This window comes from Prinia subflava, chromosome W (assembly GCF_021018805.1).
Source record: "Prinia subflava isolate CZ2003 ecotype Zambia chromosome W, Cam_Psub_1.2, whole genome shotgun sequence".
Taxonomy (NCBI): Eukaryota; Metazoa; Chordata; class Aves; order Passeriformes; family Cisticolidae; genus Prinia; species Prinia subflava.
In genome coordinates, this window is record NC_086282.1 from 10,063,846 (window position 1) to 10,081,397 (window position 17,552).

Sequence of the window (17,552 nt, forward strand, 5' to 3'; positions counted from 1 at the left end):
CTTAGACTGTGGCTTTTTTTAAGGAAGGGGTCTGATGAACATCCACAGAGCTTCTTCTTTGCTTTGTGCTCCTCTTTGCTCTCCAGCTCTGATGCAATGCAAGCTGTCTGTCAGCTGTCAAGCAAGATGAGATTTCTCCAGAAAGTACATCAGAGAAACTTTGGTGCAAATAGGAAGCATGAATTGGATAACAGAAAGCTGAGGTTTAATTAGGTTCAGCAACTTCTCCTTTAAAGTGTTTTATTTCCCTGAACCTCCCGAGTGTTTTGTTTCCACTAATGTTTCCAGGGTTGCATATGGTCTGTGCTATCACAAGAAGTTGATTCATAGCTGAAAACTAAATTATTAATTGCTTAATTTCAACCACATTTAATACACCCCACATTTTTTAAGGCCCCTGGGAAATTACATTTCCATTCCTATTTCATCCCAGGCAATAGGAAGATAAAATGGAAGTGACTTGGTACAAGACAGACAAATGTAAATTCCAAGAAAGTTTCACACGATGTTTAAAATAATAATACCTTGTCTTTGCAATGCTGCAAATCACAGTTCTGTTTATACACAAAGGACTGAGAAAGCATAAAACCACTCTTATACTAAACATCTGATGCAATTTCATGATTAGGCAAGTGACAGGAACTGTATATATGAATTTATCATGGTGGTGGAGATAGCAGTTCTCACAAATGACAGCTCTAGTGTACATGCCTAATGTTTTTTTCCCTTCCAATGGACTTTGCAACAGGCAGAAAGGTCTCTGCCAGCAGCCCCATGGGAGATGATCAGCGGGAGATGATCAGCAGGAGATGTCTGATGAGAGAATAAAACGTGCCCTGAACCTCTGTGACTGGGAGAAGCCAAAATATAAATAAATTCAAATATGCAGAGAAAACTTCCCTCCCTGACCATATAAATTTCAGGTCTCATCAGTGCTGGAGATGTATTGATATATATACACACACTCATAACACTATTTGTCACAAATTAAAATACTGTAATTTCTGTGACTGTCATTCCTGAACTGCCGCTGCAGCTGCTCATCCAGAATCTTCATGTGATAGCATCAAAATCTTAATGCAGGAGGCAAACAGGCTTTCAGAGCGATTGCTGGGAAATCGTTTCCTCCGTAGCTGCTGAAGTTCAAGGTGATTTAGATGCAGCTGGTAATGAAACAACATGAGTGACTTGAAACTACTTGAGACTGATTCCCTATAGGAAAAGGTTTATGTGATCATGACATCTGTGTATCACCCATAATAACATCTGAAATGTCGTCCAATTGCAGCTAGATTTGACAAAGGAATAGAGGTTTAAAGGATAATGAGGTCCCTGTAAAAAGTGCCCCCCATTTCTAAACAAGGATGTCTGCATAGCAGCAGCTCACCTATCTACACAGCATTTCAGACTTTATACCTATCCCATCCCCCTCAGGAAAAATGAGTAACTAGTGCTTATGCCTCAGCTGCTGCATATAAATCACAGAATGCACAGCCCCATCACTTTTTTTCTACTGATAATGAGTGCTGGTGTGTGGGAGAGGACTCAGAGGGTTGCAGGGCTTTTATTTTTTTTTAATGAAAATATTTTGAACTTTTTTTTTTGACAGTTTAACATTCAAAACAACCTCCAGCCTCTGCTGCCCAGGTGTTAGGAACACTGTATTTCAGTCACCATCAACTTGGTTTTCCTTCAGCAACCTGGCTCTTGGAAAGTCTGGGGAGGAGGAAACACATAAACCCTCTCTTTACTACTTGAAGCATGGTGACCACCCTACAGTCACATCTGGTGCAGCTGGTTTTGAATGCATATAGATTGGGATATGGGGAAAACCAAAGAAAGCTGAAATACAGAATGAGCAAAAAGCTGTACCAGGCTCAGCAAAGAAGAGCAAAGCAACTGGTTCCTTTTACAGACAGCAAAAAGAATGAAATTTTCTACTCCACTCCCCTAAAATATCTGTCTCTTCAGTTGTAGAAAACAACTGAGTGACAAGAGACGGATGCTGTGGATGAGAAACAGCAGAGGAACCAGGTTCTGCCATTGAGATAAGTGAGGGCCCAGCATGGAGCAAAAGGAGCCCTAGGAGAAATGGCTTCACCTAAGCTGGAGCACAGCTTGTGAGAAACAGAGGCGGCTTTTTTTAGGCCTCTCTTCACACTTCAAAGAATGCAATGTCATTTTTTATTTGTTTGAATAGAAAAATTGCCTTTCTATGACACCATGTATGATACTCAGTCTTGGGGGACTTAAAAAAAAACCTGCGGTTTTTGGTGGTCATCAGGAAGAGATGAAACTTGAACCTGTTTAAGTCATACCTCATTAAAAATGCAAATTAAGACCAAAACATCAAAACACAGGCATCCCGCCAATTGCGTTGTGGAGCTGTAAATTGCTAATCAGACAAGTACCACACTGAGCTTTTCTTGCCTTAGAAGACAAAAACCCACACACACAATGAGCTGCATAAATGAGCTCCTCAAAACAAGGAAGCAATCAGGCAACTCACTTCCCAGAGTTGCTAATCTTGGGCTGCCGAGTTACTTGTGACCCTCCATGTGCAGCTGTGCTGTGAGCACGGACTTGCCACATTACGAGTTTAGGCTGCGCTGCCATTAAGCAAACAAGCTCTTTCAGGGCTCAGTGAAAGGCAAAGAATTATCATGAAATGTGTGTATGTAGGGAATACTGCTCAAAACCCCATTGCTTCTTCTAGGAGTTACCCCAATGAGTTCAATACCTGTTACAAGCTCTGTGGCACTGCTCTCCTTTATTTCTTAATTTTTTCCTTTTCCACAGTGGCAACTTGCAATATTCACCTAAAGCTTTGCCCAAATAATAAAACTACAAAGACTTTACTCTATTTTCTGCATGAAGAAAAATCAAATAGTAAACTATCCCTGGTGTGCAATACAACCAATAAACAATCATAAGCTGCCATTGGACCATAAAATTTGAAGAGCCCTAAATATATCATGTTGCTCATGGGAGCTCAGTGGTTTGTTTCCTGTGGCTGTACAGCCTTCTTGTCAGAGTGCAGTAATGGGATATGTATGCATCAGACATGCCTTTCAAGGGTGCAATATAGGTTCTGCCTAATGGAGTTGAGCATCCACATAACTCACACTTCCTCCTCCAAATACTGGCAGCAGCACTGCAAATAAAACAAGTTCAGTGGAGCCACTCAAGACAGACCACATTGTTAGAAGCTATTTTCTGAGCAGCATTTACATGCATGAAATGTCAGCGCCTGGCTGATGGACTTGGAGACTGTGTACTTACACAGGGCTTTCATTTTGCTTTCTGACAGCTGGATTGCTTACCATGTATATCCTGCTTTATAGCATTCCAAAACAGGGGAAGAAAGGGGGGAAAATCAAAAGAGAGATCCCTGCCATGATGGATTTGATCACCAGTGGATGAATACACCTACAAGTGCATTTTCTAAAATATATTGAACCACTCAAAGCGTAGCTGCTTTCCTCTGCAATTTGTAAGAGGCTTTGATACGAAACCCAGGAAAGTATGGAAATATGGAATAGCTTCTTGCTGCTGATTTGGGATGGCCTGCTTCCAGCATGAGTCCTCCTAAAGGCTGCTAAAGCCATAGTTGAGCTTTCACTGAATTTTAGATGCAAGTTATTTTCAAACACTAACTACAAATGCAAATACTATTTACTATACTATATTCTTTGCATTTTGTAGCATTGCCCACCATGACCCTTGACATCATATCCATCGAGGAAATGGATGGATTTGGTTAACACACAGGATAAGGCAAATTATGTATCTTTTTGTTTTGGTTTTTTCTTTTAGTGCAAGCCCAGTGTCTTCTTTTTTGCAGCAAAACTTGAGCTGTGACCATTTAAGACCTAGCAGCTGAAGATATGGCCTGTAAGAAATGGTCACTTGGAAGTTCATGACAGCATTGCCAGAATCTCTTTGGCAATGTGAGGGAACCACACTGTCAGCAGTGGGGCTTCCTGCTTTTCATCTTTACTTTAGAGGCTACAATCAGAATAAGGTGAGACGCAACATTTCTGATTTATCTGAGGGAAAGGGCCAAACACAGTTGAGCTAGCCTGAATGGGATGATCTTTTAAAGGAATCATTATGCTGCTGCTTAGTCATAAAAGCAAATTAATATCCTAATATAAGGCATTTGAACTGTTCTAAAACAAACAAAAAAGTAGGAAAAGGATCAATCCCTATCCTTGAAATAATTAAGTATATAAGAGTATCTTTATGGAGCCGCTACTCCAAAATGCCAATATGAATACTAGGATGTGGGACACTTCAGAAAATCACAAGCACCAAGTGATGAGTAAAGCAACAGAGAGAGGAACAAGTGCCTGTTCCTGGCTATGTAATCTGGGCATGTGTTACAAGAGGGTTGGATTTAGAAAGGAAAATGAAATCAAGAAAACCCTACACTGCGTGTTTAAGCAAATCATTCTGAGATGTATGAATGGTGGCACCAAATACCAGGCAAAAAAGAAATAAAACTAACAGCTCCATAAGTCCTGCTTAAACAAATGCAGTAAATAATGAAGGGAGGCAAGTAATATATTTCAGAGGATGTTTTACAAAACCTGGCAAAACCAAGCAAGTTCTTGCAATCAAATGATGTATGCCTGGCATATAGTTCACTACAAATTCTAATCAGTTCTATCCTCCTAATAACATTATACTGAAAAATACATCATCATCCATCAACCAGATGAAGCATGACAGTTATACAAAACATATTATATGGTTTTTATTTTCCTCTATGAGAACGTGATAAAATTGTGCATTCTGGAATTAAAAATTATAAATAAATATTTGTAAAATATTATATATACATGTTTAATCATTAAAAATATCCCTTTGTGCTGTGGGGAGGAAGACATATTGGCACACACACAGGACTGCTGCCTCTTCAATGCCAAGATAGCAAAGTGTTTGCCTTCAGTGAATTTCAGCCAAACTTTCTGCCTGTACCTTCCATGCCTTGGAAACATTTGGCCATCCAAGGTCTATTTGCAAAAGCCAAAGGGTGAAAAGTGTGGAAAGTAGCCACAAAATACTACACTGCAAACTGGACAGGTTAGGACAGCACTCCAGCAATGGCAGATATGCAGGAACTGACTTTCCAGGCAGCTGGAATATGTTTGAGGCTCAACGTGCCTGATGTAGGCCACTGAGAAGAGCTATGTCCTCCACTGAAACACCACAGTTAAGAATAAATTTGTCTAAAGGTACAAGGCAAACTGTTTCCATACCTGATTCAATAGGTGCTTATATAATGCTCAAGAGGGGGAGTGAGTAGAAGAGCTTGTTGGGGCAGGAAGCAGGTGGCAACTGATGGAAAGTCTTCAAAAATGGCAATCAGCTGTTATGTTACTTATTCCTTGCCCTCTAGGTCTGTAAAAATCAGTCAAATTACTTTGGATAAATTGGTAGAAATCCTTAAATCTTACACCCTCCTACCCTTATCTGTGTGGGCCATTTCCTTTCCTTTCCACAATGTATGACATTGATACAAATTCAGGTCGCTGCTCTCCTACTCATGGGAGGAACACAACACAAGTATCCATCTGAGATCCAAGCCTGCCTGCTGGCATGGTAATGGATCATGAGCAGCTCCACTGCTCTACAGATCTGCTTTTTCAAGAAATAAAGGTTCATATATCCTAATAAGGTTTCAGGCAAAAAATCTGCAGTTGAACCTAACAGAAGATCAAATGCTGCCATGGCCTGACCCGATCTATGCTAAAAAAGAGCTTCAGAACCACCACCGGCTCATTGCTATATATGCCTTCATATTGAGCCCTTAAGTTAAAGTGACACTGGAAAGGCAGACACAAGGGAAGAAAGAAAAAAGGTCAATAAAAACACATTGTTAATCCTATTGTAGCAAAGATGGCAAAGAGAATCAAAGGCTCCATTAGACGGTGTTGTATTCCATTAGGCAGTGTTGCATGATAATCTAATGTGCTTTCATGCCAGCTTCAGCAATGTTAAAAACACTTAAGAATATTCATAATGATAACTGATATAGCTGTTCTGATTTTCAAAGAGCCTGATGCACTCCACAGTCACCACCTATTTTGCCTGCAGGCACTGGTAATTTGATAGAATGGTTTTAAAAAAAAAGGAAGAAAACAGTATCTTCATCCAAATAAGAAATACTCTTTGGTTAGAGAAGAAGGATATTGCTGATATAGTCCCAAACTGAGACTCAGGACAGTCACCTCTGCTGATGTTATGCAATGATGTGACAAAATTTTCCTTGACTGACTTCCCTAGAAAACACCTTTGCAAATAATTTCATAGCGGGGAATTTGTCCTGCAAGAAATACTCCCGGCTGAGCTCTGCCTGAACAAACCCTCTGGGCCCCTCACATCCATTTGTTTCCCCCACTCCCATCTCTCCTGAGCAGGTCCAAGCAATGCCAAGGTCACTCACACTTTGTCCGTGCCGTAGCTCCGGTAGTCCACCGCTGCTGACACAGCCACGATCAGTGCAGGCATGCCGTACCCCACCAAATAGAAATACTTCCTCCGGGAGTGCTCGCTTTCAAAAACCTCCACCAGCATGATGTAGAGCTGCACCCCCTCCAGGAACATCCAGGTGAAAGCTGCCAGGAAGAAGAAGTGCAGGAGGGCAGCAAAGACAGCACAGGCAATCTGCATAAAGATTGAAAAGAGCAAGGGAAGGAGTTTGTACCATGATTAATTAAGGCAACATTAATTAATTAACTAAGCCTCCTCTTACTTGGAGGCTTGATAAAAATGAGGGTGTTCTTATCTTCCATCTCCAAAGGAAGAACCTTTTTTCATTTGGAAAACATGTGTGAATTGTTTTAAAATAGACACATATTTGCATATATAAATGATATTAAAAGATACAAAGGTAGGCACATAGACAATCAGGTAAATAAACACATGAAGATGTACATGGTATAAGCTCATTTTTACAACCTGCTTATTAAACAAACACGCACATTATTGACAAGCAACACACATACAGCCCCTGAAATCATAGCAGGCATCAGCATGTGAGTCCCAGTTATCAGCTGGGGGCCCAGTCCTTTCAGGACTTGTGCATGGAATGAAGACAGTGTCAGAATGTTTCTCACTGGTCAAACATTGCAGATGCACTGAGACAAGAGCCTCTGACAGAAGCAGAATTTGCTTTGCCTCTTACTGGCTGGTCAGTCCGGTTGATGCCGATGAGGAAGAGGAGCTCTGCCACGAAGAGGCTGATGCACAAGTTCTTGTGAATCGTGTTGCGGTCGCTCTGTAGCCCACAGAAGAAGCAGAAAGTGAAGATGCAGATCAGGAGGCAGACCAGTGAAAGCAGGATGCCAACCCATGTGATGAAGTCTAGGAGCAGGTTGTGGACTGCATCACTGTGCTGAAGGTAAAACAAAAAAAAACTCATCAGGTGCATGATGCATGACTTCTAATGCATCCCAGCCACAGAGTAAGGATGTCTCTGGCACAAGGCACCAGTACCAAGAAGACTAAATGGACCTAAACTTGAACCCTGCAGCAAGAAAGCTGCAACCTGAAACGCAGATTCCAAAGTACCTTGCAAGCTGCAGGTGCCCTGAACAGACTCAGACCCCAAAACCTTGCAGAAACATAATGCTGTTGATGAAAATACTGAGATATCAGGGCTGCTCTTGCATGTGGCTCAATCTTACACAATCATGAAAAAGGAATGCCTGGACACACAGAATAAAGAACCATTGAACAGAGTGATTTGAGTGTAAAAAAGCATTTCATGCTAACAACATTGTCCAACAACTGCAAGTCCATTACAACCATTTGCCAACAGTGAAAAAAGACTCTCTTTAAATGTTCAGAGATGTATGAGCTTGGAGGCTTTGGAAAGAGATTGCTTACATTTTTTTTTTCTTTTTCCACAGGGGAAGGAGAAAGAAAGTTTGGTTTTTCTTTTGCAAACCCTGGAGTTATATTTTAGAACTCCAGGGAAGTCAGATTGATCCTAAGAACATTATCCAGAAAAAAAAAAAACAAACCGAATTTGCTTTTAAACTATAACAGAACAGTGATTTTAAGACAGCCTGGAAAGTGACTGATTCCCTGTGATGAACTTTTAACACGGATGTACTTCAAAGCCATGCAAACAAAGCCAGTGCAAAGCTAGGCAACAAAGTTTTGTGAGAGGCAGGATAAGTAAGCTTTGGCTCTGCTGAAAAAACACTGCTTCATTGCTCCTGAGCTTACACTGCATGTCCCCCATGGAAAGAAGAGACATGTGATGAGACCCTCCTCATGAGAGTATCCCACCAACTTCTTCCTTATTCAGGCTGTAAAAATTGCCCATAACTCCCCAAGTTTCCACCAGATGTGGCAAAATTATGGATATCATTACTTAGCAAAATGAAAATAAAACATGAGAAATACATGGTGAGTCATGAGATGACTGCTTGGGTGTAAGTGGTTAGAGTCAATGAGCTGGGGATAAAAACTGGCTGGAAATCTCTGGGGGCATTTCATGAAGACCAGAGCAGCTCCAAGCCCAGCTTTGTAGTCAACCAGGTGTGTTATAAATGATAATCACATTCTCCACCGTTTCCAGCATTTCAATGACTTGGCCATTATGTAGGCTGGCAAATATAATAGTCTCACACTTCAAAAAGCCAGGGCAAAGTGGAAACATTTTTCTCTCCATGGGATAAAAGTTTATGACAGATGGAGGGGAAATGTGATTAATTTATCCATTTTCTTTGCCTGCTTGCCAATGACAAAGCCGTATCAAATGTCAGATGGCCTTTCCTGATATACATTCTGCTATGTCGGCACCCACAAGAAACATCTCAAACCTTTCAGCTCTTTGGCTTTACCAGCATGAGTGATAGGCATCAAATGATAATGAAAGATGGGGAGTGATTCTCTGCTCCGTCCCTTCCATGCTGGAAGTCTTATCTCCTGTGGAATCCCCCCTTTTCTAGGAGGCTGAAATCTGATCATACTCTCCTTGTGTTAACCCCTCCTTTGACCCAAACCCTAAAACTCCACCCCTTCAACACCCTATAAAACCCCACAACTTGATGCCTGTGGCCTCTTCCATTTTTCTGCCCCTTCCATTCCCTCTTCCATTCTTCCCCCCCACACACCTTCCTCCCCCTCCCTGGTCTGGGGGGGAAATAAAAATGGATCCTCGTGCTTAACCAAAGAGAGCCTTGTCTCATCAGTTTCCCTGCCGGTGGCTGTATCTCTGGACACGATGGTCACTATTGCCATGCAATACAACAGTCTCCAGGAAGACTTGGAGGTGGAGAGATGGAGGGCTCCTTTTCCCAAACCCCCTTGCATCTCTTTCCAACTATTTCCAATACCTAAGGAACTAGAGGTTACAAGTCCAACAGGGAGATGAGAAATCATTGTGTGCTTTCTGTGGCTCATGACAGAAATGCCTATTCCAGCCAGCTCATCCAGCAGCACCCAGAAACATGACAATATGAAGCACATCATTTCCCTGGCAGCTGTGCTTTGCTTAATCTCAGTGTCATTCCAGCTCATCCATCCCTCTTAACTTTGCAGAAAAATGTTAATGCAAACCTTGCACCTTCCAAATCATTCTTTATTTTGTCTGAGACTGAAGGGGAATGGCAGGAGAACATGTCTCTGAACAAGCCCTCATCTGATTAGATTGGCCTGCCAGGCTGAATGGACCAAGAGCTCTTGGGCTGGGCAACAGGACAAGGCAGCTAATGCAAGTGGATACAGGGAGAAAGAAACCAGGTAGACTTTGGCCAGATGCATGCACCCCACCCAGATGTGGCTAGATTCATCCATCCCAAGACAAGTTTAGCATGGTGCAGGGAAAATTCTCCAAGGGCTTCTTCCCCTAGGTGAGATAAATCTCACAGGTCCGAACTCCTGAACCTCTTATCACAATACCATAACTGCTGATTTTAAGACATGATGCAGGGATTACAGGTGTTTTTGCTCTTGGAGAAGGATCCTACCATCTAGGTTCTTTGTCTTCTTCAGGGAAGGGCTGCTTGCCCAAGAAGCTCACCATGCTTAGCAATAAACATGCTTCATTGCTGTATTATTATTATTATTATTAATAATATTATTATTATTATTATTATCACTCTTACTGCTTTTCTTTTTCATATTAATCGTAAAGATAATACTGATTTTATGTACATAACATTCATCCCTGGAGTGCTGGGAAACAACCGTAAAAACAACTTCTCCATAATTACAAACTCCCTCCCCAAACTGAACAAACTCACAGAACAAACAGAAAGGAATAATAACAATAAACTGGGAACAAGAGCAATTTAAAAAACCTCAGGGGGAAAAGATATGAATTTGTAGCCTTTTTTGGAAAAGTCCAAGAGAAGAAGTGAGCTGAATTTTAACGGCTGGGTACACTCCAGCCTGTTTGGGATGCCCAATTTCAGGTGCTACTGCAGAGCCAATGGATCAGGGAAGACTTGATAAGCATTGGCATCCTTCCCATGGCAGTGCTAACTGCTCCCTAAGGGCAGGCACATCCAGAGCTTGTACACCAGCAAGTACAACAAAAGGCAACTTGCCTTTTGCTGGAGACTGAAACTTGCAAATTATTGCACTGTTACAGCAATCAGAATAATATGGGAAAAGGAACAATAGTGGTAACCTCTCCCAATGCCATGAGCTTTTCCTTGCCATCACCTGATTGCTGCATGACAAACAAGGAGCAGCATAACCTGGCTTACACAGTTGGTATATGGAGTTCCAGGGTTAAATATGATACAGGGCACACCAAGATTTTCTATGTAGGTCTCAGCCTTCAAGCCTGGTCTCTTAACCACAGAAAAATTCAAGAGCAAATATTCTCTTTACCCTGTCCAGCACTGTTCAAAACTCCTTGACTGAGGATAAACAATTTTGATGTGCATGCTAACCACTGAATCACAGCATGGTGAAGGTTGGAAGGGACTACCAGTGGGGTTGTCTGCTCTGACCTCCCTGTTCAGGTCCAACTGGACTCTGTGCCACTGATCATGACCCTCTGGGATCTGCCGCTCCTAGAAGATCCGTAGGGATATCTTTCCAGCACAATGAAAGCCCTAGGGTCTCTAAAGCACACAACATACATCTGAGACCACTGGTGTATTGAGAACAGTCACCTCTCGTTTCTCAATGATCCTCCCAAATACTTGGGCAACCAGAAGAGCCCATGAGAAATACCAGATGTCAGTCCAAGAGACAATTTCCCAACAGCATCAACCAAACAGATCCTTGCCCAAATGCACCATGGCTCTCCAGACTGGTGCTGCATGGCACAGCATGCAAGACACTGAGGTTTGTTATCACTAAGCTACACTCACTTCGCAGAATAAGCTGACACACAGATTACTTTTAGCACAGGAACAACTTACTGAGTAACTGAAAAAAAACCAAAACCTAATACACTTCAGTGACAGGGTTTCTATAGGAAGTATCTTTTACATTTATGATTTAGGTATGAACCCAACCCAAAGCCCAGTGAAAGGAGATGTCTCTGGCTTTGGAATAAAGACCTGAGTTTGTTCCAGTGGGGCCAAGAGCAGTAGGAGGAGAGTGCTGATGGGGATTTGCACAGGAGGAGTGACAGGAGCACTGGTAGCAACCACAGCAGGGTGAGCAGGCAGCCCCGATATTATCCAGGCTGGAAAAATCAATGAGTAGCTCTGGCAGTGCCTGTACACCAGAACTGAGCTAATAAAAAAAAATTCCAGGGAATGTCAGCTTATGATAGAATGACTCTCCCTGAGATGAACAGCCATTTCCTCTCTTATTAAAAACATCAGCTGTTGACTGGAATGCAAAAACAACAACACAGAGGCAGAGGTCTGCAGTGAAAAGCTGCTCCCCCGAAAAAGGGACCCAGCCTGTTTATTTCTTTTCATTTTATAATTTTGTGGGTCTGGTAGTGGATTGGCTTCTGAGGTTACTACCCCTTCACCCCACTGGCCAGACCAGCTGTCAACCAACATTATTTTCAGGCTAGAAATATGTAAGCAAAGGACAGTGAACAAAAACAAGAAAGGTTGTTTATGTTCCAAAGTGTGAGAAAGTGAAAAACTGACCCTTAATATTTTACAGTAACTAAAGAACTGACTCCATCTTATAAGCAAGTAGAAGGCTTTAAAAAATCTCAGAAAAACCAGAGCAAGAATCAGCAGAAGAAAACAGCAGCCAAACCAAGCTGCCAGCAGCAAAGGACACATTCCTTTGCCTAATCTGTCCCTTCAGGAATGGAAGAAGTAATATCTTTGGGAGTGGAAGAATAAGCAAGCAGTAAATAAAAACACGGTGTCATCAACTAGCTCAAATATGACCACTCAGTGCCTGGTGGGAGCTGGCAGAGTGATGGGCTGGGCAGAGACCCAAGTAGGACAGGTTTGAACTTCTGTGCATTGCTGATGCTGCTTCTTGGATTTTTAGCTCTTTGGGGCCATGCAGGGTCTCTCTGCCCTTTTCCCCCTATCTCTGGTGGTGAGAGAGGATTTACTGCTGTGACCTGGCTGTAATGCTTTGTGGCTATGTGCAAAGAGCTACTGAAGAGGCAGACGGTTTTGTAGATGTGTCAAAAGCACCAGCTGGGGGACATGGACTAGGAGTAAATCCCAAGGATTCCTGAAGTGCATCTGAGCTGGCTAAAAGGCATCACCTCTGTGGCTATGAAGGTATGAGAGGCTTTAAGGGAGTTTTTCCTCTTCTGTGGCCAAGAGGAATATGAGCTGGGGAATCTCTTTTCTTTAGCATACATCCCCTCCATCTTCCCTAAGGATGCACCAAGGGAGGTAGACAGCTGTGCTCCGCAGTGAATACAGCACCCACGGACCTGGTACACATTCCCTCTGGGCTCTGCAAAGGTGATGCCATCATTGGCACCATCAGGTCCTAACCCAGGAATAAAGACAGCAAAATTCCCACCTGAAGCCCCTGTGCAACATTACTGTCTTCTGACTTTGGCTATTCACAATAAGGCTGAAATCCCTGAGCATTCCTACAAGCATTCTCTCCTTGCCTTAGTCAATGACGCTGCCTTCATATTCTGCATGGGCAACATAGACCATCTTTCTCCTCTTGTGCCTTCCTCAGCAAGATGAAGGCCTCCTAGCAGAACTCTGTCCCATTAACTTCTCCCCAAAATGCAACAGCCTTCCAGTGACTGCCAGAAGCAGCAATTCTAAGTCCTAGAAACCCCTGTGGCCAGAACAAAGCTGTAAGGGGGCAGGTGTACACAGAAAAATGGGTACAGTCCTCACCTCATCATGTGTCACAGACACTACTGCACATACAGCATGAGGCAAGAGCCCACTATTTCCACAGTACTCACCAACCCCACTGCAACTGAGAGGCAGCTGAGGTGAGATTCAGTTGTGGAGAGGAGGTGAGGCTTAGGAATAATAATTGCATCCATCATCCTGCTTTCCCATGATGGCTGGATTTTGGCAGCTATGATTACTCATATGGCATCTCCAACCCAAGAAATGAGCTACAGCACTTGTGCCAAACTCAGCGTAACTATCCACCCATCCAAGCTGCTAGAAATGTCAGTTTCTGGAAGAAGTTTCTTGCCAGGGTGAGCTATATGACTTGCACATGAAGGTTAGAACACAGGATCAGCCTGCAGTAACTCCAGCTTGCTCCTCTACTGCTTTAGGCAATGGACCACTACATTCCACTTAGACTTCATATAGTTTTATTCCTGTTATAAATGCCAATTTTATTCCAATTAATAAAATAGAATTATATTAATTAAAGAATTACAAGACAGAAATTTAGGCAAAACCAACAATCAGAAACAGTGCCGATGCCTGGGATCGACACTGGGTGAACCAGTTACAGCCTCCAGCGCGCTGTAACCCCCTCGTTCACCCAGTGTCGATCCCGGGCATCGGCACTGTGTTTCCGATTGTTGGTTTTGCCTAAATTTCTGTCTTGTAATTCTTTAATTAATATAATTCTATTTTATTAATTGGAATTAAATTGGCCTTTATAACAATTTTGGCACCCAATGTGGGGCCAGATTTGGGGGTGTCTGCAGTCTCCCTTTTTCGTCCGAGAGGCTCCCTGCTATTCTAGTGGCTCGGTGGAATCGGGATCTCGTGGAACCAATCTGGCCTCCGAACCAGCCAAAAATTTTTAAAGCCACAATCGGAAGGGCAGGCATACAAGCTAGCTTGGGAGGGGCTCTCGGGAACTCAGCAGAGACCCATAGAAGGGGTCTCCAGAACTGCAGTAATTTTTTTCACTTGCAAAACTCAACGTGCACGAGGAATCCATGCAAGAACAGGAGATCGTAAGTATTGCATGGTTGAGTGGGGTGACCGTGTGTGTGTGTGTGTGAGTGAGATGTGATACTATCACGGAGCGAGTGAGGACCCCAAGGTCGCAGTTCCATTGTTCCACGAGGAGCGTGGTCAGCTGTGGGGGAAGCGTGTGCCATTTGTTTGTGTGATTCCCCGAGCCTTGGTGGGTCGGGGAGGAATCAGTCACAGGGGGCTAAAAGGGAAGGGTACGTCCTTTTGAGTTTGGGGACTGGTAAACCTTCTAGCTCGCAACCAGGGAAGGTCCGTTTAATCTTCTTAAAAAATAGGGAGCCCATTGCCAGACAAAACCCCACGGGACGGTCCCCCGCTGGCTAGTAGTCTGACGATACCAAGTCTTTGACTTGGGATTTAGAGTCAGTTCATAAGAGACAACCCAAGAATTTCCTTACTGCTAAGGGTGGGGTTGTATTTTAGCAGAACGCAGGAGAATCTGTCAGGAGGAGTCTCCGGGGAGGGGGTCCCCGAGATCCCATGGGGAAGCCCCTTGGGATGGCTGCTGGAATACTGGCAGGATTGTCCAGTGAGGAGAAGGCGGTCAAAGAAAGAATGATCTGTTTTTGTATGGAGGTTTGGGGAGGGAAGGAGATCAGGAAGCACGTAGTTTGGCCAGTGTTCGGCACATTTGAACAATGGACTTGCCAGGCTTTGTGCACCTACATAAGGAATAAGGAGAGGAGGGAATTTGACGAATATGAGTATGCACAGCTATGGGAAAGATCACGCAGTAGATTATACCCAGTGCAAACTGTGAGGGGAGAAGAATGGGAACCCCTGGATAACCTCCCTCCTCCTTACTCGCCCCTGCTGGCACAAGCCCCTGCTCCTCCCTCAGGGTCTGCACAAGACCCGACCCTGCAACCAACCCAAGCTCCCCCGGTGGTGGCATCAGCACTGCCACTAGAGAGTCAGGTTCTCTAAGCGGAGACTTGAGCCCCGCCGATGCCCCCTCCACCGCCTTGGCCTCTCCCATCCCCTGCAGCACCACCTCCTGAAAGGGATGTGGCGTCTCTCCTCGGTCCCAGTCAGCACACCTGTGCTGATGCATCCAAGCCAGCACCCATACCCTCGGTTAGGAGAACAGGTGGAAGGGGAGGAAGGCTAGCAAGAGGGAGAGCAAAGCTGAGGAGGACAGTCCTAACTTGTTCCCCTTACGGGAAGTGCCCACGGCTCCCAGCGTTATTGGATACGCGAACGTGCCTATTAACACCACGGATGTGAGGGCCTTCGAGCGGGAAATGGAGAAGTTAATGAACGATCCGCTTAGAGTAGCAGAAAGAATTGATGAGTTCTTAGGAACCAGCATTTATACTTATGATGATATCATGGCAATTTTGAGGTCCTTGTTCAACCATGAGAAAAGAGAATTGATCAGGCAGGCAGGGATGAAGGAGTGGGAGCGTAGGAATGCCCAAGGGTCGCCGGGAAATGTAAAATGGCCCAGCCAAAACCCGGAATAGAACCCACAGTTGGAGGATGGGCGAAAGAGCATGATAGACCTAAAGAACATAGTGATCCAAGGTATTAGAGAAGCTGTACCCAGGGGTCAGAATATTAGTAAAGCTTTCAATGAGTGCCAAGGAAAGGATGAGACTCCCTCAGAGTAGTTAGGCTGAGGAAGAGCCTGCAGATATATTCGGGGACGGATCCTAATTCCCCAGTAAGAGAAGTATTACTCAAGACTCAATTCGTAGTAAATCCTGGGAGGACATAAGGAAATTAGAAAAAATAGAAGATTGGCAGGAGAGGGGGCTGCAGGAATTACTTAGGGAAGCACAGAAGGTGTATATGCGGCAGGAGACACAGCAAAAGGCACAGGCAAGAGTGTTGGTAGCCGCCGTCTGGGAAATGCAAAGAAGGGAGCCACCTCCCAAACAAGAGAATGCTGGACAGGGTAGCGCCAGGAGAGGGCAGTATCCTCCCGGACAAAAAAAATTCAGGAAAACCCAAGAAACAGCTAAGATGTTTTTACTGTGGGAGTAAGGGACACATAGAAAAAGATTGTTATAAATGAATAAAAGATGAAAACATGTTTAAAGAGGACTAGGGACGTCTTGGGCTCTTTTTCCGGAGGTCTTGTCCATCTAATGAGCCTAAAATAAAATTAAAAATAGGACCCCACAAGGAGGAGGTGTCGTTTCTGGTAGACATGGGAGCAGAACACTCCACGGTCAAGAAATTGCCTAGAGGTTGCTTTAAGAGCAGGGATACAATAATGGTGATAGGGGCAAAGGGAGAGCCTTTCCGAGTACCAGTGATTAAGAACGTAATTACTGAGTCAGAAAATAAGGTGTGCGTGGAGAATGTATTGCTAGTAGAAGAGGCTGATTATAATTTGCTTAGAAGGGATTTAATAGTAGCTTTAAGAATTAACCTTATAGTCAAGGGAATAGACATTGTAGTGAGTCTGTACTGATTGACCGAAGAGAATGAGAAAAGGGTTAACCCAGCCATAGGGCATACCTCGAGGAAAGGAAGAAAAATAGAAATAAATCCCATATCCATAGAAATTCAAAGACCCGAAGAGCCAATTAAGGTAAAACAGTACCCCATCTCCCTGGTAGGGAGGAGAGGGTTGAAACCCATAATTGAGGATTTGTAAAGCGAGAGATCCTTGAGCCGTGCCTGTCCAGGCACAACACGCCGATACCGGCAGTAAAGAAGCCAGATGGGAGTTTCAAACTGGTCCAGGACCTAAGAGCGGTAAATCTGAAAACAAAAAACAGCTTTCTGGTAGTAGCCAACCCTTACACCCTTTTAAATCAAATCTCCCCAGAGGATGTGTGGCATAGCGTGATAGATTTAAAGGATGCTTTCTGGATGTGCCCCCTAGCCGAAGATAGTAGAGATTTCTTTGCGTTTCAATGGGAGGATCTCGACACAAATAGAAAACAGAAGTTTAGGTGGACATCTTTTCCCCAGGGTTTCACAGACTCCCCAAACTTGTTCGGACAGGCCTTAGGGCAATTGCTTAGTCAGTTTGTCCCAAGGAGAGAATGAAACTTCTGCAATACGTAGATGACCTGATAATTGCCAGGCCCAGGGAAGAGGAAGTAAAGAATAGTACTATAGAATTGTTGAATTTCCTAGGGGAGAAGAGATTAAAGGTGTCAAAATCCAAGTTGCAGTTTGCAGAGCAGGAGGTGAAATACTTGGGGCATTGGCTGACAAAAAGGAAAAAGAAGCTGGACCCCGAGCGAATATCAGGAATTG

At 43.6% G+C, this 17,552-nt stretch overlaps 1 protein-coding gene across 3 annotated transcripts in view; it reads right to left on the minus strand.

Annotated features, from left to right (window-relative positions):
* LOC134563470 (adhesion G protein-coupled receptor L3-like) overlaps positions 1-17,552 on the minus strand; it is a 694,578-nt gene that overhangs the window by 52,645 nt on the left and 624,381 nt on the right. For all 3 annotated transcript variants that reach the window (XM_063421391.1, XM_063421390.1, XM_063421389.1), the window contains 2 exons: positions 7,193-7,402; positions 6,452-6,672 (listed from right to left, as the gene is read on the minus strand). In XM_063421391.1, coding sequence (XP_063277461.1) covers positions 6,452-6,672; positions 7,193-7,402 — 431 coding nt within the window. The remainder of the gene's footprint in view (positions 1-6,451; positions 6,673-7,192; positions 7,403-17,552) is intronic.